This window comes from Balaenoptera physalus (assembly GCF_965194825.1).
Source record: "Balaenoptera physalus genome assembly, chromosome: 12".
NCBI lineage: Eukaryota > Metazoa > Chordata > Mammalia > Artiodactyla > Balaenopteridae > Balaenoptera > Balaenoptera physalus.
The window spans coordinates 56,594,617-56,616,749 of NC_138897.1; the positions used below are offsets into that span (position 1 = coordinate 56,594,617).

A 22,133-nucleotide genomic window follows, 5' to 3' on the forward strand; every position below is an offset into this window, starting at 1 on the left:
CAACATTTACTGCACACCCATCATGCTCTAGGGACTGGGCCAGACTCCTCCCCTTCCCCTCCGGCGCCTTCAGTGACTCTTACTAGGATGGGGGACTAAGAGGCAAACCAAGTCTGTGGCTTTGTGCGTGCCGTTCCCTCTCCCAGAACACCCTGCCCCCCACCCTTGTCTACTTGGCAGTTTCCTCAACACTATGCAGGTACCACTTTCTGTCCAGAGCCTGAATTTGTACCCAGGTGCTGACTCCAGAGCCCATGGGCTTGACCACCTGGGAGGAGGAAGAGTAAGGCTGAAAAGACAAAGGAGGGGAGGTGACATGGCCTGGCCCTGAGGACAGTCACATGTAACATACATATGTAGACCAGGGGCTCGTTTATTAAACAACAGGCCACACAGCTCTGCCAAAAAGAGCCTCTGCATTTCCTCAGGGGGAAACTTACCTCGGGGGACTGATGATCACTACGTAAGTGGGGCCCACTTACCTTGGCAAATAGGGAAGGAGTAGAAACCCCAGCGGCAGGCATCGCACCGAGGGCCCCCCACCCCGGGGCGGCACAGACACCGCCCGTGGGCATCACATATTTCGGGGAGAACTCCGGCCAGGTTACAGTCACAGCCTGCGAAGGGGAAGAGATTTTTCAGAGGGGTCTCCATCCTCCATCCCTTCACCCACAGATTCTGAGTAATCTATGGTTTATATACCTTCCTAACCCAGAAGACTGCATCTTAAGGGGAGTAAAACATCTCTCCTGGAAAGACCAGAGATACCATTCAGAAACACCCAGGACAGGCACTGGTTTGCAAAGTACCTACAATCTTCCAGCACCTACCCCTGGGGGAACAATTTTTTTTCCCCAAACTGAGCCTTGTTTAGTAAAACTTCAACTTCAAAGATTCCCATCGAATGACAATCTTGAATTAAACATATTCCTACCTCCATTTTTCAGAAGAAAAGAGACGAACACACATGTAGCCCTAATAAGTGCCAGATGTGGCTTTGGGGGACCTCACTCGGCTTGTCTCAATCCTCCAGGCAGAGCCCTTCCCAGCAGGCAGGCTGCTCCCAGTCCTAACCCAGCACCTCTGCTCTGGCCGGCAGGTAACACCCCTCCCCTGGTTCCCTCTCAACCTTCAGGTCTCGGTCAGGAAGGCCTTCCCCACCCAGTCTGTACCAGCAGCTCTCCCTTCCCTCTCCCACTCTCTATTTAGCTGTGTTAGTCTTTCACACTTTAATTACTGAAGTCACTTATTGGCCTCATGACTGACTTTGACCAGTGGAATGAGAGGAAAGTGCTGCTGCGGGATTTCAGAGCCCAGGTCACAACAGGCTTTGTGGTTTCCATTCTCACCCTCTGGGAACCCTGAGACCACCAGGGAGGTACCCTGTCTGACCTCATCGAGGATAAAAGGCCACATGGAGAGAGACACCGAGCCCCAGCAGACCCTTCAGCAAGTCTGGCAGAAAGACTGCCCAGCCAAGCCACAGGATTGTGAGAAATAACCCTTATTGTTATAAGCCACTAAATTTTGGGGTGATTTATTACATAGCAATAGAAGAAGGAAACACCTATCAAACTGAAAACTTACGGAGAGCTCACCTCAGGACTCCCACTGCCATGTACAGTATGTCTCAATCAATAAATATCTCTCAAGAAGACAGGGCTCTTGCTTGACTTTATTATGGATGGATTAAATAATGAAGTCAAGCAAAAGCCCTGCAAGATAGGTAAGCATTTTATGGTTGAGGAAAAAGATGCTCAGAAAGGTTTTTTTTTTAATAGATCTTTATTGAAGTATAATTGCTTCACAATACTGTGTTAGTTTCTGTTGTACAACAAAGTGAATCAGCCATGTGCATATATATATGTCCCCATATCCCCTCCCTCTTGAGCATCCCTCCCACCCTCCCTATCCCACCCCTCTAGGTCGTCGCAAAGCACCAAGATGATCTCCCTGTGCTATGCAGCTGCTTCCCACTAGCTATTTTACATTTGGTAGTGTATATATGTCCATGCTACTCTCACTTCGCCCCAGCTTCCTGCTCTCCCCACCCTGTGTCCTCAAGTCCATTCTCTATGGCTACATCTTTATTCCTGCCCTGCCACTAGGTTCATCAGTACAATTTTTTTTTTTTTTTAGATTCCATATATGTGTGTTAGCATACGGTATTTGTTTTCCTCTTTCTGACTTACTTCACTCTGTATGACAGACTCTAGGTCCATCCACCTCACTACAAATAACTCAATTTCGTTTATTTTTATGGCTGAGTAATATTCCATTGTATATATGTGCCACATCTTCTTTCTCCATTCATGTGTCGATGGACATTTAGGTTGCTAGATAGGTTAATTATCTTGCCCAAGGTCACACAGCCAGAGGAGCTAAGTAGGGCTTTGAACCCAGGTCTGTCTGATTCTAAAGCCCATGCCCTTTCTATAATGCCAAGAATACAAGCTGATAACTGATTTTAAAAGCTGTGTTCAAGGTATGTTCCAGATTAGTGTATGTATTCAAACCATTCTCATATTTAAAACATCTACATTTCTATCAAGAACATTAGCATCGGTGGGAAGCAGCTGCATAGCACAGGGAGATCAGCTCGGTGCTTTGTGACCACCTAGAGGGGATACGGAGGGTGGGAGGAAGACTCAAGAGGGACGGGATATGGGGATATATGTATACATATAGCTGACTCACTTTGTTGTACAGCAGAAACTAACACAACATTGTAAAGCAATTATACTTAATAAAGATTAAAAAAAACCAAGAACACTAGCATCTAAACCTGCAACATGGTCCCTTGAGGAAGATCCTGAAAGACTCAAAGATTTGACTGGGTTCCCCCTACTTCTCAAGGAAGGGAAGTCTCATGCATTTCAGAAAGGTTTTCTACAAGGGTTAAAATAATAGATAATCTGAAAAGTTAGCTAAATCCCACTCCTTCCCTTTGCCCTTTTTCAGGTAAAAGGTTAGTAACAAAGTTGTGGAATTATTTTTTTACAATAATCAAGAAAGAAAAGATCAGGGTAAATCAGAGCAACTTTACAGTCTTTGCATAATCTCTAACTTGTTTATACTTCAACAGTCACCTAACTTGACAAAATGGGCATTGGATGTGTCCAAGGGCATATTCATCACAAGAGAAGCCTTGGAACCCAGGCTGGCACGAGCACCGCCCTGACTGTCCGTCACAGCAGCTGTCAATCACAGCAGCCATTCATCACAGCTGCCATCCATCACAGCTGCCATACAAGGCCCCAATGCCAGGGGCCCACAGGCTGAGAACACCGCAGGGAAATGCAAAGGTTTACTGTCAGTTACAGTCTTGGCATTAAACCAGGCATTGGAATTCAGTAAACAACTTGAACTTTACAATGGCATTGAAGTCCAAGGAATCCTGATTTACACCCACTTGTAAACAGAAAGAAAGCATCTAGTGCCTATGCATTTCTAAATTTGTTTCTGAAATTCACTTTTTAACTTAGGCATGGTTTCCATAGTGCAGTGGTTACCATGTTCACCTGACACGTAACTTATGTGGCAAATACTCCTACACGGTGCAAGAGCCAGAAACCTCTGAGGTCCCTCACTTCTCCCCCACCCTCACCTCCCACACCTCCTCACCAGGCCGTAGTGCTTATATCTCAGGAAAGCGCCCGCAATCCTCCTCTCCTTCCAGACTTCCAGAGCCTTCCTCCAGGACCTCATCCTCGTTTGCCTGGATTATTTCAAGAGCCTCCTGACAAGGCTGTCTGCTTCCTGTCTTCTTCCAACCCACTCTCCACACTGGTGTCAGGAGTGATCTTTCTAGAACGCCAATCTTTGCATATCAATTTCCAGATTAACCCCTCAACGGTGACCCAATGCCTTCAGGACACAATCCAAAGTCCTCGACATGTGTGACACAGCAGACCCTTCAAAGTCTTCAGGCTGCCAGAGCCCATGTGGCACCTCTATGCAAACTAGAAAAAGGTGTCTCTTCCTCAAGATGCTTTCCTGTCACTTGCTGTAAAATCGTCACCATATATATACAGATCTGCCACATCCTCAATGCCTCCTCCTCCTGGTCCCAGGAAGCCCTTCTAGAACCTCTGCCTTTTCCCTTCCTCCTTTCCTTCCCTCCTCCTTCCACTGTTCCTTCCATCCTTCCTTCTCTCCTTCCCACCTGCCTTCCTGCCTTCCCTCCCTCCCTTCTGTAAGGAGCTGTAAAGATGCCCCTTGTGTTTGCTCCCATGGCTCCGTGTTCTTGCCCTGTCATAGCATCAACTCCTGCTGTTATAACTGCTTGTCTGTGTGTCTCCCACAGGCCTGGGGGCTTCCAGGGAGCAGGGACCGTGAGCAGGCAGCTGCCTTGGCCATGCCTAGTATAGAGGAGGCACTTAATAGGAGTTTAATGAATGAAGAATATGCTAAATATTCAAGACGACAATTCTCTTGGGTAAATACCATTCCTTGAATTTTCTTTTATTGGCACAGAGCTGCCAAACCGAGATGTCAGAATTCACCTGTTCATCTCTAAGCTGTATCTGGCTTGTCTCCACGCCAACAATGAATGCCCCACCCTGCCAGGCAGGTGAAATGCCCAGCCTGGGGAGAGACAGCAGGAAGGCATGCCCTAGTGGCGGTCGCCCCATCTCTCAGAGTTCTCATCATTAGCATGTGCCCCGGCCCCGATCACACTGATGCAATACTTCGGCAATGGCAAGTAGCTCCTTACAAAGTGATGGGGGAATCAAAACCTTTTCATGGTATTTGTCAAGAAACCTCTGGGCAGCCATGTCTTCAGGCCAAATGGGCTGCTTTACAAAATCATCCCAAGACTGTATCAATCTCCTAAGGTAAGCACCTGGAGTCTTCCTGCAGCTGTTGATTTTGCTTGTCACCGCTCTTTGTTTGAACTTGGAGGAATAAAACTGTGCCCATGCCCGGAGGCCAGTGTCCCTCTAGAGTGAATGTTTTGTGTATCCTGTCATTTTCAAAAAGAGCCCTTGAAGATGTGTCTACTAAACATTGACTTCCTAACAATAAATGTTAAGTGGTTATAAGTGATCACTTGGACCCAGAAATTCCAAATAATATCCAGTCATGAAATATAACGAAAAATCTAAAAACATTCTGATCTGCAAAATTGTTCTGTCCTTTTGCTTCATGTCCCCTTTGGTTCAAGTGTCTGGAATTGAGCCTATGGATTTTCTAAACCAGTAGTTCTCAGTTGGGGCTGCACACTGGAATCTCCTGGTAAAATATCATTGCCTGGCTGTGGAATCCCAAACTCAGAGATGCTGATATAATCCCAGGATCTATAAACTATGGCCTGAGGGCCAGATCCATCCCTGTTTTAGTAAACAAAGTTTTATTGGAACACAGCCAAGCTCATTCATTTATTATACATACTGTCGATGATTCTTTTCATGTTACAACAGCAGATTTGAGTACTTGCAACTTTGCCTACAAAGATGAAAATATTTACTATCTTTATCTTTACAGGAAAGTCTGCCAACAACTAAATAGGAATTTCTACTAACTAGAGCAGTTGTTCTTAACAAGAGACATATGACAGAATCATCTGGAAAACCTGTGCAAAATACCAGCCTGAACTTTACCCCTGGAAATCTAGATTTAAGATCAGGGGGTGATATATGATATCTACAAGAGACCCAGTTCAGACCTAGGGACACATACAGACTGAAAGTGAGAGTACGGAAAAAGATATTCCATGCAAATGGAAATCAAAAGAAAGCTGGAGTAGCAATTCTCATATCAGACAAAATAAACTTTAAAATAAAGACTATTACAAGAGACAAAGAAGGACACTACATAATGATCAAGGGATCAATCCAAGAAGAAGATATAACAATTGTAAATATTTAGGTACCCAACATAGGAGCACCTCAATACATAAGGCAAATGCTAACAGCCATAATAGGGGAAATCGACTTTAATACCTCACTTTCACAAATGGACAGATCATCCAAAATGAAAATAAATAAGGAAACACAAGCTTTAAATGACACATTAGACAAGATGGATTTAATTGATATTTCTAGGACATTCCAGCCAAAACCAACAGAATAGGGCTTCCCTGGTGGTGCAGTGGTTAAGAATCTGCCTGCAAATGCAGGGGACATGGGTTTGAGCCCTGGTCTGGGAAGATCCCACATGCCGCGGAGCAACTAAGCCCACGTGCCACAACTATGGAGTCTGCACTCTAGAGCCCGCGAGCCACAACTACTGAGCCTGTGTGCCACAACTACTGAAACCTGTGTGCTCTAAGGCCCGTGTGCCGCAACTACTGAGCCCGCATGCTGCAACTACTGAAGCCCATGCACCTAGAGCCCATGCCCCGCAACAAGAGAAGCCACCGCAATGAGAAGCCCACACACCACAACAAAGAGTAGCCCCCACTCGCTGCAACTAGAGAAAGCCCGCATGCAGCAACGAAGACCCAATGCAGACAAAAATAAATAAATTAAATAAATAAATTTATAAACAAAACAAAACAAAACAACAGAATACACTATCTTCTCAAGTGTTCATGGAACATTCTCCAGGATAGATCATATCTTGGGTCACAAATCAAGCTTTGGTAAATTTAAGAAAATGGTAATCACATCAAGTATCTTTCCCGACCACAACGCTATGAGACTAGATATCAATTACAGGAAAAAACTGTAAAAAATACAAACATATGGAGGTTAAACAATACGTTACTAAATAACCAAGAGATCACTGAAGAAATCAAAGAGGAAATCAAAAAATACATAGAAACAAGTGACAATGAAAATACGGTGACCCAAAACCTATGGGATGCAGCAAAAGCAGTTCTAAGAGGGAAGGTTATAGCAATACAATCCCACCTCAAGAACAAGAAAAGTCTCAAATAAACAACGTAACCTTACACCTAAAGCAATTAGAGAAAGAAGAACAAAAAAAACCTATAGTTAGCAGAAGGAAAGAAATCATAAAGATTAGATCAGAAATAAATCAAAAAGAAATGAAGGAGACAATAGCAAAGATCAATAAAACTAAAAGCTGGTTCTTTGAGAAGATAAACAAAATTGATAAACCATTAGCCAGACTCATCAAGAAAAAAAGGGAGAAGACTCAAATCAACAGAATTAGAAATGAAAAAGGAGAAGTAACAACTGACACTGCAGAAATACAAAGGATCATGAGAGAGTACTACAAGCAACTGTATGCCAATGAAATGGACAACCTGGAAGGAATGGACAAATTCTTAGAAAAGTACAACCTTCCAAGACTGAACCAGGAAAAAATAGGAAATATAAACAGACCAATCACAAGCACTGAAATTGAAACTGTGATTAAAAACCTTCCAACAAACAAAAGTCCAGGACAAGATGGCTTCACAGGCAAATTCTATCACACATTTAGAGAAGAGCTAACACCTATCCTTCTCAAACTCTTCCAAAATACAGCAGAGGGAGGAACACTCCCAAACTCATTCTACGAGGCTACCATCACCCTGACACCAAAACCAGACAAAGATGTCACAAAAAAGGAAAACTACAGGCCAATATCACTGATGAATATAGATGCAAAAATCCTCAACAAAATACTAGCAAACAGAATCCATCAGCACATTAAAAGGAGCAAAGACCATGATCAAGTGGGATTTATCCCAGGAACGCAAGGATTCTTCAATACACGCAAATCAATCAATGTGATACACATTAACAAACTGAAGAATAAAAACCATATGATTATCTCAATAGATGCAGAAGAAGCTTTTGACAAAATTCAACACCCATTTATCATAAAAACTCTCCAGAAAGTAGGCATAGAGAGAACCTACCTCAACATAATAAAGGCCATATATGACAAACACACAGCCAACATCATTCTCAATGGTGAAAAGCTGGTACCATTTCCTCTAAGATCAGGAACAAGACAAGGCTGCCCACTCTCACCAATACTATTCAACATAGTTTGAGAAGTTTTAGCCATGGCAGTCAGAGAAGAAAAAGAAATAAATGGAATCCAAATTGGAAAAGAAGTAAAACTGTCATTGTTTGCAGATAACATAATAGTATACATAGAGAATCCTAAAGATGCTACCAGAAAACAACTAGAGCCAATCAATGAATTTGGTAAAGTAACAGGATACAAAATTAATGCACAGAAATCTCTTGCATTCCTGTACACTAACGACGAAAAATCTGAGAGAGAAATTAAGGAAACACTCCCATTTACCATTGCAAGAAAAAGAATAAAATACCTAGGAATAAACCTACCTAAGGAGACAAAAAACCTGTATGCAGAAAACTATAAGACACTGATGAAAGAAATTAAAGATAATACAAAGAGATGGAGAGATATACCATGTTCTTGGATTGGAAGAATCAACATTGTGGAAATGATTATACTACCCAAAACAATCTACAGATTCAATGCAATCCCTATCAAACTACCAATGGCATTTTTCACGAACTAGAACAAAAAATTTCACAATTTGTATGGAAACACAAAAGACCCCGAATAGCCAAAGCAATCTTGAAAACGAAAAATGGAGCTGGAGGAATCAGGCTCCCTGACTTCAGACTATACTACAAAGCTACAGTAATCAATACATTATGGTACTGGCACAGAAACAGAAATATAGATCAATGGAAAAGGATAGGAAGCCAAGAGGTAAACCCACGCACATATGGTCACCTTATCTTTGATAAAGGAGGCAAGAATATACAATGGAGAAAAGACAGCCTCTTCAATAAGTGGTACTGAGAAAACTGGACAGCTACATGTAAAAGAATGAAATTAGAACACTTCCTAACACCATACACAAAAATAAACTCAAAATGGATTAAAGACCTAAATGTAAGGCCAGACACTATAAAACTCTTAGAGGAAAACATAGGCAGAACACTCTATGACATAAATCACAGCAAGATCCTTTTTGACCCAGCTCCTAGAGAAAGGGAAATAACAAAAATAAAGAAACGGGACCTAATGAAACTTAAAAGCTTGTGCACAGCAAAGGAAACCATAAACAAGACGAAAAGGCAACCCTCAGAATGGGAGAAAATATTTGCTAACAAAGCAACTGACAAAGGATTCATCTCCAAAATACACAAGCAGCTCATGCAGCTTAATATCAAAAAAACAAACAACCCAATCCAAAAATGGGCAGAAGACCTAAAAAGACATTTCTCCAAAGAAGATATACAGATTGCCAACAAACACATGAAAGGATGCTCAACATCACTAATCATTAGAGAAATGCAAATCAAAACCACAATGAGGTATCACCTCACACCGGTCAGAATGGCCATCATCAAAAAATCTACAAAACATAAATGCTGGAGAGGGTGTGGAGAAAAGGGAACCCTCTTGCACTGTTGGTGGGAATGTAAATTGATACAGCCACTATGAAGAACAGTATGGAGGGTCCTTAAAAAACTAACAATAGAACTACCATATGACCCAGCAATCCCACCACTGGTCATATACCCTGAGAAAACCATAATTCAAAAAGAGACATGTACCACAATATTCACTGCAGCTCTATTTACAATAGTCAGGACATGGAAGCAACCTAAGTGTCCATCAACAGATGAATGGATACAGAAGATGTGGCACATATATACAATGGAATATTACTCAGCCATAAAAAGAAATGAAATTGAGTTATTTGTACTGAGGTGGATGAACCTAGAGTCTGTCATATAGAGTGAAGTAAGTCAAAAAGAGAAAAACAAATACCATATGCTAACACATATATATGGAATCTAAAAATAAAAATAAAAAGGTTCTGTTGAACCTAGGGGCAGGACAGGAATAAAGACACAGACATAGAGAATGGACTTGAGGACACGGGGAGGGGGAAGGGTAAGCTGGGACTAAGTGAGAGAGTAGCATTGACATATATACACTACCAAATGTAAAATAGATAGCTAGTGGGAAGCAGCTGCATGGCACAGGGAGGTCAGTTCGGTGCTTTGTGACCACCTAGAGGGGTGGGATAGGGAGGGTGGGAGGGAGATGCAAGAGGGAGGGGAGATGGGGATATATGTATACATATAGCTGACTCACTTTGTTATACAGCAGAAACTAACACAACAATGGAAAGCAATTATACTCCAATAAAGATGTTTAAAAAAAAAAAGAAAAAAAAAAAAAGAATGGGGCTTCCCTGGTGGCGCAGTGGTTGAGAATCTGCCTGCCAGTGCAGGGGACACGGGTTCGAGCCCTGGTCTGGGAAGATCCCACATGCCGCGGAGCAACTAGGCCCGTGAGCCACGATTGCTGAGCCTGCGCGTCTGGAGCCTGTGCTCCACAACAAGAGAGGCCACGATAGTGAGAGGCCCGCGCACCGCCATGAAGAGTGGCCCCCGCTTGCCGCAACTAGAGAAAGCCCTTGCACAGAAACGAAGATCCAACACAGCCATAAATAAATAAATAAATTTAAAAAAAAAAAAAGAATGAACTATGCTACATGTGCTTTGAGTATGCAAAGATTCATTCCAAAAATAGCCTCTCAGAGTTTGTGTAGCTGACCTCAGGCCCAACTAACCTATAAGGATGCAAGCACATTTATTTTAGCTAAATAATTAGATATTTGCCTAGTAAAATCTTTTAGGATAATTAGAAAATTATACTTTTTTTTTAGAAAAAAGCATCACTGTTATTAACATAACATGGAATTGGTATGTGCAGAAACCAAAAAAAAAAAAGAGTAAAAGAAAAAAAGAACACTGGAACTTCAGAGGAACAAATACATAAGAAATTTATAAACAAACTTTAGGAAATTATATGTATATATGGAAAACTTTAAATAAAATATTTGATTGGGGAATAAAAAAGATCTGGGGGTCAAACACAGGAATTTATACTTTGTAAAAGCATGGGGTTCTAAAACATAGCCCTGTTTAAGAACCACTATATCAGAAGACACGAAAGCATTAATAAGCCTTAATGAAATAAAATTCTCTGGGGTGGGAGGGACTTGGTATCATCCAGTGCTGTGTGTCTCCTGGCAGTTGAGATGTCTGTGCTTCTAATGTTCACTGCCAGAAGTTAGGCCCCAAATTGGGTGTTTGTAAAATGCATTAGTGGAAACCAAATTGAAGTGGGTATTTGTGCCTTCAAATGCCCAAATAAATCTAATTGCACTAATTGAAACTTCTTTTCTCGAGGCTGTGTTCTGAGGCTTCCCTAATATTTTGTAATAGATGTCTGAACTTCCATTCAAGTTCAGTTAAATTTCCTTCCCTGAAGTCACCACCAATCTAGTTGGGGAGAAAAAAGAATGGGATAACAAAGGGATTACTGGAAACAGACCAGAAATGGAAGATCTAAAACATGTTTGTGGAAGGAAACCAGAGATGTGTGTCATCATCCAGGCTCAAAAGCTGAGTCCCACTCTAGTCAAATGACAAACATTTAAGCAAGCACTTGCTGATACCCACTGTGGGCAGGATACCACGGCAGGTGCTGTGGGGATTAGAAAGCGAATCAGGCACAGCCACTGTCCCCAAGTGACCAAGTGTCTGATGAAAGCTAAAGACAGTACCCCGCATAATACCCCAGCGCCGTGGTCTGCTCAGAGGAGCTGGGTGTGGGCAGGGCGCAAGCAGGAAATGGCACAGGAAGGTAAAGAGCTGACCTCAGGTGAGCCCTTGTGCTGCCCCAAATCCCGTGACACTCCCCAAGCCCATTCACTCCCCCGCGTTGCAGGATGCCTCTTTCATACCTTCTCTCTCCTCAACTCCAAGGCCTTCTCCCCAGCCTCACTTTCTGCCCCCATCTTGATTCTTATTTTGCAAAGAAAAAGAGAAAGACCAGAAGACAGCACCCACATGCTTCCGCCACGGGTCTGCAGGCCCTTGCCCAGCCCGTCCCCGCGCTCCGCCTTCTCCTTTCTGACAGCCTTTCCCGCTCAACAAATGGCACCCCCTCCCCTTCGCTCCTTGTGTGCTCCATCCAGAAGCCGGGGAGCCACCCCCGGTCCTCTTGCTCTCACAGTGCACCTCTGCCCAGCAACACCCCTGCAAGTCCTGCGGGTTGCATCCTCAGATTATATCCACGGTCTGTGCACTGCTTGTCACCTCCACTGACACCTCCGGGGTCCCAGCCACCACCATCCCTTCCTCACGGATTATCATCGTGATGGCTTCCCTGCTTCTTCTCTCCTCCTCCTACAGTTGGTCTTCAACACAGTTGCCACACCCCAACGCAACGTCGTTTCCCTGTGCCGAACTCTCCTGGCTCATCAGAGTAGAGGCTACGTCCGCACAGTGGCTGACGAGGGCCTGCAATCTGGTCCCCGGGTTGCCCCCCTCACCCCATCCCCTTCGCTCACTCTGCTTTCACATCCCCGGTCTCTCTCTGTTCAGGGAACACCCCCGGCATGTCCTGCCCCAGGGACTTTGCACTTGCTCTTTCCTGCATCTAGATGCTTCTCTCCAGACACCTGCAGAGCTCAGCCCTCAGCCCCCTGACAACCCTGCTTAATCATCTCTTCAGCAAGGCCTTCCCTGACAACCTACTTACATGTGCAAACCTCATATTCCTACCCTCTCTCTCTCGGCCTTATTTATTCCACAGAACTGATGGCCAACACACCCGGAGCTAATATACTGTTGTAGAACCTGAATTCCTTGACCAAGGATGGCCCTCAAGAGACCATGTTCTTGTCTGGACACCAGTGCCCCTTCCCTGCCCACTCACACTCCGGACGCACCGGGAAGAGGGGTCCATGTGCTCCCAGTGAGATGAGCACGTGACCATCAGGCCTTTCCCCATCCTGGGGGACGAGACCAGGTTGGTGACCCAAGCCTGACCCAGATGGTCGTGGGCTGTGTGCATGCAATGTGCCGCGCCCTTCTGAGTGTGTGTGTCCCTTTGAGCACCACAGTGGGTTCACATAGTGAACTGCTCACAGCTCCAGAATCGAACCCAAAGGCCTGGAATACTCTCATATGGGTTAATTTACACCTACAATGTGAATGACTCCCATTTAAAAGTAACACCTTGTGCAGGACACAACCCTGCATATCATCATCTATCCCATTAGTGATTTTACTTGTTTGTATATTAAATATGTTATTGTAGGAGTCACCCCCACCCCCCGACTGAAATATAAGCTCCAGGAGAGTTGGGAAATTCATTTCACTAAGTCCCCAGCAGCCAGAACAGTGCTATGCCCATAGCAGGTGGTCATAAAATACGTGCAGAATCAGGGATTAGGTAGGTGTAGCACCTCTCCACCCCAAAGGCTGCTTCCTGCATACCCCTGCCACTCTCTTCCCTGGGTGTTTTTCTGGCTGCAGGAGCTCCTCTGCCCCCCTGCAGGCCGGGCCCAGAAAGTTAATGCCCCAGAGGTAGCCCTCCATGCACATCAGGTGACTGAAGTTATCCGTTCCATTGGCATAACGCTGAGCAAGTTCTCTGCTGCCTCCCAGAGTTGCTCAGAGGGCTGCAGCTCCAGGAGCTACAGCAGGACCATGCCCGCTAACGAATCTTCATAAGGGCTCCCTTCAATCTAGGACTCACTCCCTTACTGATGTTTCCTGGTGTCACCTCCCAAATTAACTACTTGCACTCAATTCCTTTCTCAGAGTCTCGTTATGGAGAACCAAATAACACAGGAGGCAACCGACTGCTACTGAAGGTTTTTGAGCAATCTAGCAACATACAATCTAAAAACTCTTCTTAGTCTCCTTCATCAGGTGGTGCCATTGCAAAGGACAGACTGGAGTAGAGAAGGATGGGAGGTGAGAAGCCCAAATACGACACACCTGCAAGGCGCCACCATGGTCCCATGAGGATGACTTGAACTTGGACATAGCCAGGTGCACCGGAAGTAGAAAAGGAATATGGAGCATAACATCTTCACTGAAGTTAAACCAAAAGAGAAGTTACTTGCCTCTTATATCTCCAGCTACTGGATCTTCTGGACTTGGAGTAGAAATAGGGAAAACGGGAATTCCTAGAAAAATAGTTTATCAAAAAATACAGAGAAGGATGATTAAGGAGACAGTAAAGTAAAACATTAAATTGCACTAACTAGGAAGACGCCCTCTCTGACTTAGTGAAAGCAGCATGTGGAAACTAACTGAAAGAAAGGAAATGTTGCTACACTTAAAATGCATCTAGTAACAGAACCAGGATGGTCAGACATTCTGATCTGTATATTAATGAACAGAAATGGATATTTCGTGCTCACAATAGCTAAGTCCCAGTCTAGCAGGGCTGAGCTGGACTTCTTCACTATCTTTATTGTTTTTTAATGTAACATCGAGACTAGCTTTTTAAAAATGTTTCCTTTCAAGTCTTTTTCCCTAAAACTTTGCTTATGAAAATGCAATTTCTCCTTAGCCTCTATCCAATAATTATAGATTCTAAATGGATTGAGCCCTGATTCAGTGTCACTACGTTTGGGCTTAAAAACTGGTTCCTTTAACTTTAAGATGATCATGTAATTCATCCTCCAAACTGGGACACTTGACAGTGGAAGTGGGTGCTTGTTTAACAATGACCCTGGGACAGCAGGTGGGAGCCAGGACACGCGCACAGCCTGTCCACAGAGCCCCACAACTCAACATGCTTTGCCGGGGATGGCAGAGTTGTGAGGTGGGAATGGGCAAGAACTAGCGCAGCAATGGGGTAGCGTCTTCCTGAGACCGTGTTTCTCTGTCCTGACCCCAAAGTCCAGTTTTTACACTAATTGCAGAACAAATAGGATCATGGCTCTTGGAACAGTCTGCACAGCTGACTTCACACGCTCTCCTGCTCCATGTTCTATGCTGTTTCTAACAGACACATATATTTCTCTCCAAGATGCTGAGATGTTCTCTTAGGTCACGGCAGTGGGATAAGGTGAGGGCTCTACTGTACAGTGGGAAAGAAGACACATCCCCCGGCCACTGGAACTACGACACACACTACGTGTGCGCACGCGAACATCTGGAAGCCCATGACATTTACTCTAGGTTTATGAAGAAAAACCTCACACATGGATTATTATTACGTTGAAACTGCCACTATCTGACCCTTTGACCTGCTGAGATGGTAATGTCTATGGTACAGCCTAACACTTCGGAGATAAATAACACTATAAAACATACTTATAAAAATGTAATGTTCCCAACTTTGGGGAACATTTTCACACAAATAGAACCTTCCTGGCCCTATTTCTGTCCCTCTACCACCCCCCTGCCCCATGCCTGCCATGCACTCAGGGGTCGATGCACAAAGCCCAGGTCAGCGCCGAGAAGCCAGGCCTCTCCTTCCGCAGCTGGGACTTACTGGAGCAAACTGGGAAATGGTGGTAGCCGGCCGCACACTCCTCACAGTGGTCTCCGCGGAAGTTGGGCCTGCAGGTGCAGCGGCCCAAGCCCTGCTGACAGTCCTCCGCGTGGTCGGGGTGACAGCTGCAGGCTAAGAGAAATCCCAGATTCAAGGAGTCCCTCCTTCACTGCACCTCTTAAGGCAAATATGTCCTAATCCTTCTCAGGCAATGTTTACTACTTCATCATTGGTTTCCAGGGATTCTTGAAAGGGTACAGCCTGTTTTCCACTTCACACCTGGTTGATGGTTTGCATTGACTGAACCCCATGGACCCTCAGAGACAAGCTTTAATGAGCAGTCACACTGAGAAGTTCTCCAGGATGTGGTTTATTACACTGAGCACCGCCCAGTTCACCGTGTAGGGGGCAACCCTGCACAAGCCACCACCGGAGGGGCTGGGTGGGCGCGTGCTTTGGCTCCTGGCAGGGCTGTTGGGCACAGCCTCTCCCGGCTATGAGCCAACTATGAATATCCACAGAGTGGTCGTCATTACACAGCTGTGATGTGGACACAAGTGTGGGATGCCTAGACATTGATATATAATCTGTGCACAGCACAGCAAGATCGTGCCCATAACCCAAATGTTAGAATCAAGTGATACAGCTTACTGAAGGCAGTTTTTGCAACCGGCCTGACTATTGGGTTTGCATTCCAGAGGGACACACTTGGGTGTAAAACGCTCGGTAACCCCCTCACTTGGGAGCTTCCCTTGACCTGGCAAAAGTCCTCACCTTGGACAGCAAAAACACTGTCATAGCTCGGCTGAGTCCCTGTCCTGTGAGGAACCGGGAGGCTGGAGAAGTCGTGAGCACCAAGCAACCCCCTAGCCTGGCTTCTCCTGGTGTCCTTTGCTTAATTTGTTTAGGATTTACGTGTCCTGTGGATTCTTGATGCTAAGCCTCTAATATCTCCATGAGACCACTTCAGTGATGAAGAAAGAAACAAGAAAAGTGATGGAAAACTGAGGCTCCTAGTAAGGCATGAGTTTATTCACAATGTCCTGTTTTCCTTTGCCAAAGCTTATTCTTCGTGGGCACAAGATAAATCATGGGCATACTTCATTGGATGATGTGGAAGAGTGAGGGAAAACAAGGACACACTTTTAATAACTAAGATGCCCTACAGAGAAACAAATCAGAGGTTACACATTCTTTGGATTTTGATGCTCTCAAACATTAATGATATGATGAATGAATTTGGGGGGGAAGGTGGGCACAGAAGCCAATTTCAGGACTGGAATTGTTTTCTAACTGCAATAGCCAGAGAACATAAAAGAACCAAATAAATTACACATGCAGAACAAAGTCTATAATCTGATCTACGACTGATAATTCCACAGAAAAAAAAAAAAAACAGTGGCAGTTTTCTGTATAATGGAAGTGGTATGTTACAGCAGCGCTAGACAGATATGAACTATACCCTGGACCTACCAGTTGGTAGTTCTCTCACCTGGGCCAAAATATTTAACTACTCAGACCCTTTGATTTCTCTATATCTAAAAATGAGACTAATAATACATTATCTTAAGTTTGTTATGATAATTAGATAAGACATTTGTGAAATTATTTAGGCAATGCCTTGTATATAGCAAGTGCTCAATAAATCATAACTATTTTGAATATTATGACTATTATTACATCCTTGTGAAATCATTACTATGTTGCCTTGAGTCTAATTCTGATGAAATTTAAAATTACTGGAGATCATAGAAACATGTCAAAACAACAGAAAACATTTGTTGCAGGCCTAGTATGCGACAAGCCCAATGCTCAGTATTTTCCTAGGTGGTTTTGATTGCATTTCATTTAATCTTAGAGACTAGATTATAATTTCCATTTATATATCTGAAATCTGATTCTTGGAGAGACTATGTAACTGCCTCAAGTCACACAGCTAGTAAGGAGTAGAACCAATAATATGAAGACAGAGAGAAAACGAAGGGAATTACTAGCCAATCAGAATTTAGCCCGATGACCTCCCTGAAGTCTAAGACACACCAAGTTGGAACGAAACTTACGGATGCAGCCATCAGGGGCATGGACCGGAACGTCGTAAGGGCGGTAATAGCCCTTAGCACACTTTTCACAGTTTACACCAGCTGTGTTATGCTAGAAAGAAACAAAAGAAACTTAGGGGGAAGAGTAGTGGACAAGCGCTATTCATCCAGAGAAATAATTCTGTCATACACAATTGTAATGTAAAAGTCACCAAAAAAAAAAGAAAAGCACTGATCTTGACCTTGAATCTCCAAGATTTACCACAGGACACCGGCTTGAACTTGGCTCTGGCATTTTTTTTCCCATTGGAAGAGGAAATGAGGGTAAGTTCCATGAACTGGACAACCCAAGTTTTCCTCTCTACCACTTAATGAAGCACCTGACATCTGAGTGAGCAAAAATTCCAGAGGACCACTCTTCAAAGCTTCATTTGGTAGTGATAAATGGATCATAAATCACCCTTAGGTTTAACCCAAGGAATAAAGGGTTATGTGTGTATTTTTATCTTCTCCAATTTTGGAAAAAACTGCATGTACAGATGCCCTTCTCTCGTCATTCCAAAATTTTATCTGTGCTTTAGTCTGAAACCATTTCCCAAACATTTCTGCTATGGGAATGGGAAATGTAGGCATGTGCTTCATACACAGAGCTCATTTTAAAGTACAATACAAGGCAGCCTTTTATATTTCACAGCTAATCCTTGTAATTGCCAGAAAATCAAATTACCCAACATGCATCATCAATTTCCAAGAACTATATACCATGGATCTAGCTCAATTCCACCTCTCTCTCTCTCTCTAATTTGGAAACAATTAGAAGGACAGTGTTCTTTCACTAATGAAAGGGAAGGCAATAGGAAGTTAAAAAGAACAAATATAACACACTGACTCAAAAGGAGTCTGCATAGAAACACAGAGAGGAGAACAAAGACCCTTTCTGTATCCTCTATCCTTTTAGATGATTTTATTAATTACAGACTTTTATTTATTACCACTCCTTGTCCTGTGGACTAAAATCTGAATTCACTTTAACACTGAGGTCTAAAACCATACTGGCCACTTCTCTGACCTAAGGTTTACATGCATAAACATCTCGGACAAACAGGAAACAGCTGTAGTCCACCCTCCCTTCCATCAAATGCCAATGAACCTCTCAACTCTGTTGTTTGCCACTGTGGCTTATAATACACAGAGGACATCAGGTTAACCTTGGCTCCCAATTTTTTTCCCATTGGAGTAGGAAATGAGAAAAAGTTCTCTCAAGTGGGTACCCTGGGTTCTCCCCTTTACCACAAGGTTTGTCTAATGAAGCACCTGCCACAAAGAAGTTATGTTTTTAAAACACAAAGAAGAGCAACAAATCACCCTAAGAATACCTGTAGTTTGCCTTCAAGTTTTGGGTGGTTCTCTAGGACCCACACCACCTGAGGGCAAGATACACCACTTATCCATGGACACCAAGGTCATGGTTGGACCAATACCAGACGGAGACTCAAGGACAGTAGTGGCTCCAGATTTCAACGTTGGAGGTACCTAGGAAGCACTCTTGCCGGGAGGAGTGAGTGTCTGAATTTGCATATGTAGGACGCAACACGAGATGAGAAAGCCTTCGTTGCCCAAGCTAAAGAGTGGGGTGGGTGCCGATGGGATCTGTGCAGGAGGTAAGCCCACCCCCACCTACTCCTTTTCCCTTGGCACCATCTAGAGAGGCTTTCTAAGGAACACCCACGTAGAAACCTCAGGCCCTGCTCTGATAATTCTCAGGTCCTAATTCCTCCAAGCAAAACTTTTCCTACATGCTTTTCAATCTTCAGTTAAACCCCATCTCTCTCTGACTCTCTCTCTTTCCCTCAATTCCTTGACCACACCTACAACACTGTTGCTGACTTCTACTTCCGTGAACCTCAAGTACAACGAGACTATTGGCTAGTCCACTCGTTGGCCACACTCTCCTGGGAAGACTCCATCTGATATTCCATCTGAAGGTCAAAGTGATCTGGCCTCTGTGACCTCTCTGATGCATCTAGCCCTGCTCACTCCCCTCCAGCCACGCGGGCCCCTTGTTCCCTCTCAAGGCCCTTTGCCCTGCCGTCCCCTCCACCTGGAAAGCTGCCCCCCAGACAGATGCCTGGTCCATTCTCTCACTTCTTTCAGGTCTTTACTCAAATGCCATATCCCAGAGAATGGACCACCCTATTTAAAATGTCACATACCCCCAAACCAACACTTAAAATAGTAAACCCAAGAAACAAAAGCAAAATCAATACTACGTGAGAAAACAGCCATCTCTGACAACCACATGCCCTGCAGGATAACGATCTGGCTCTTACATGCTGGCTGCTTGGTCACCTGAAAGTCCCCAGGCCCAGCCTGCCTGTGATATTCCCACTTCCTGTCACCTGCCCAGACTGATGGCAGAGATTTCATCATTCTCCCATTACCAGCACTGCACAGAAAAGGCAGGAAACAGTCAGGTTAGCTGGTGTTATGGAATAAATGTTCGTGTTCCCCCCAAGTTCATTTGTGGAAGCCTAATCCCCAATGTATTTGGAGATGGAGCCTGGGGAGGTAATCAGATCATGAGGATGGAGCCCTCATGATGGGATTAGTGCCCTTATAAGAAGAGACAGCGAGAGCTTCCTTCCTTTCTCTCTCTCTCCTCCATGTGAGAATACAAGACAATGGCGACATTGTCAACATCAGCCAGCCAGGAAGAGGGCTCTCACCAGACACTGGATGTGCTGGCACCTTGATCTTGAACTTCACAGCCTCCAGAACTGCGAGAAATAACTGTTTATTGTGTAAGCTACCCAGTCTATGGTATATTTGTTATAACGGCCTGAAGTGACTAAGGCAGCTGGGTTTCTGATAGGCAGACCTTGCTGTACGGTATGTGTGTTCTACCAGCAAACTCAAATTTCATCTTGAAGCATCACCACGTAGCTCACCAAACCATCTGCCCTGCTGTAGCTGCACCCGCTCTCCTCCCTTCCTGTGCAAGACTCCCCATGTTCCTCTGTCTATGGCATAAGATAGGGTTACATTTTCTCCCCAAATGAAGAGCCCATTATTCAACATCATTTATGTACTATCCATCTTTCTCTTCCATCAGAAATGCCAATTTTACCACAAACCAAATTTTAATATCTGCATGAATTTGTTTCTAAATTCTCTATTAGGCTCTATTGAACTATCTATCCCTGCACTGAGTCCACACTCAATTAACACAGATTCACAGTATATTTTGATATCTCGCAAGACAAATTTCTCCCGTCATTGTTCATCTTTTCTAAGCTACTTATCTATTCTCATATATTCTTTTATTGATAAGAACTTTAGAATCAGTCTGTCAATCTTCATTAAAAATCTGATTGAAATTGCACTGAATTTATAGATTGGTTTTGAAAAAATGGTATATTTATAATACTGAGTCTGGAAACATATTATGCCTTTCCATATAGGTCTTCTTTTATAAACTTCAATAATGTTTTATAGGTTTAAATGTAGCTCCACAGTTAATGTCTTCTATCTGTTGCCTCTTGGAGTACCTCCAAATTGTTCCAATAATCACAGCTGTGTTCTCCTGCATGTATCTGTTTCTGCTTTCTATCTTTCAGGAATCTCTTGAAACTGCTGGTCTGTTGATAACACTCTTTCTCATTTTTCATGCTATTGTGGATTCTGGAAGGAGAGAGTATTTTGTTTGTTTGGTATCTTTCTTGTCATTTTGTAGGATTTGTTGCAGAAGGGAACGTAGCCATATGTGCTCCGTCTGTTTCTTGATCCCATCTCTTAGCTTTGTGTGGTGTGTGTATGTGTGTGTGAAAGAGAGAGAAAAACAAACATTTGGAAGTAGTGAGACGAACACATTAGGGACACAAACAGTTCAAGACTTAGATTAGAAGTCGTGTCTCCATGGAAGAAGCTAAAGACTCTGTTTTAGTTAATGGAGATAAAGTATCTTCAAGCATCATCTCAAATAACATGGGTAATCTTCAACCTTAATTAAGAGCAACAATATTTTATCAAACAGAAAGGAATCAAGGAGTCAATCCAAAAATGTTGTGCTCCTTGCCTTCTTTCATTGCTCTTTCCCCCAATATTTTATGACCAAAAAATTCAAATTTCACAATAAACACCTATACCCCCTCTACTAGAGTGTACCATTAACATTTTACTATACTTGTTTTTTCACATAATTATCCATCTACTCATTCTTCTATCCATCCATTAATCCATCTTATTTATGCATTTCAAAATAAATTGCAGATATCAGTCACCGTCCCCTAAATACTTTAGCTATTTATATTAACTGTTTATTAACTGTTATTATAATAACTCCAGTTAATTATATGCATAGCTAAAGTTATGCATATAATTAACTGGAGTTTAATGTTTGTTCATAGTTTTTTTCTTTTGGTATAAAATTTATACACAAGGGCAAAACTCTTGTACATTCACTGAGTTATAAATGCATATATCTGTGAAACCCAGATGTCTATCTAGATACAGAACAATATTACCACCCCTGCAAGTGTCCCCATGCCTCTTCCCAGTCAATCCCCACCACCAGCTCCGACAGTCAACCACAGTTCTGATTTTTTCCACTATTGATTAGTTTTGCCTGTTCCAAAATTTCATCTAAATGGTCTTCATACTATCGGTATTCTTTTTGGGAAAGCTTTTTTCACTTAACACGATGCTGTTAAGATTCTTGCACGTTGTTGCACCATCAATAGTTTGTTGCTTCCTACTGCCCATTGGTATTCCACTGTATAAATATGCCAGAGTGTGTTCCTCCATTCTACTACTGAAGGACACCAG

At 43.4% G+C, this 22,133-nt stretch overlaps 1 protein-coding gene across 2 annotated transcripts in view; it reads right to left on the reverse strand.

Moving 5' to 3' along the window:
* Nucleotides 1-22,133, reverse strand: part of LAMA3 (laminin subunit alpha 3) — a 243,722-nt gene that overhangs the window by 143,275 nt on the left and 78,314 nt on the right. Inside the window, exons 9-12 of one of the 2 annotated variants that reach the window (XM_082418551.1) lie at nucleotides 17,331-17,421; nucleotides 15,271-15,402; nucleotides 13,889-13,951; nucleotides 483-617 (exon numbers count right to left, since the gene is read on the reverse strand). In XM_082418551.1, coding sequence (XP_082274677.1) covers nucleotides 483-617; nucleotides 13,889-13,951; nucleotides 15,271-15,402; nucleotides 17,331-17,421 — 421 coding nt within the window. Of the gene's footprint in view, nucleotides 1-482; nucleotides 670-13,888; nucleotides 13,952-15,270; nucleotides 15,403-17,330; nucleotides 17,422-22,133 lie in introns of those variants that run through there. The other variant, XM_082418549.1, reaches the window with a different exon arrangement.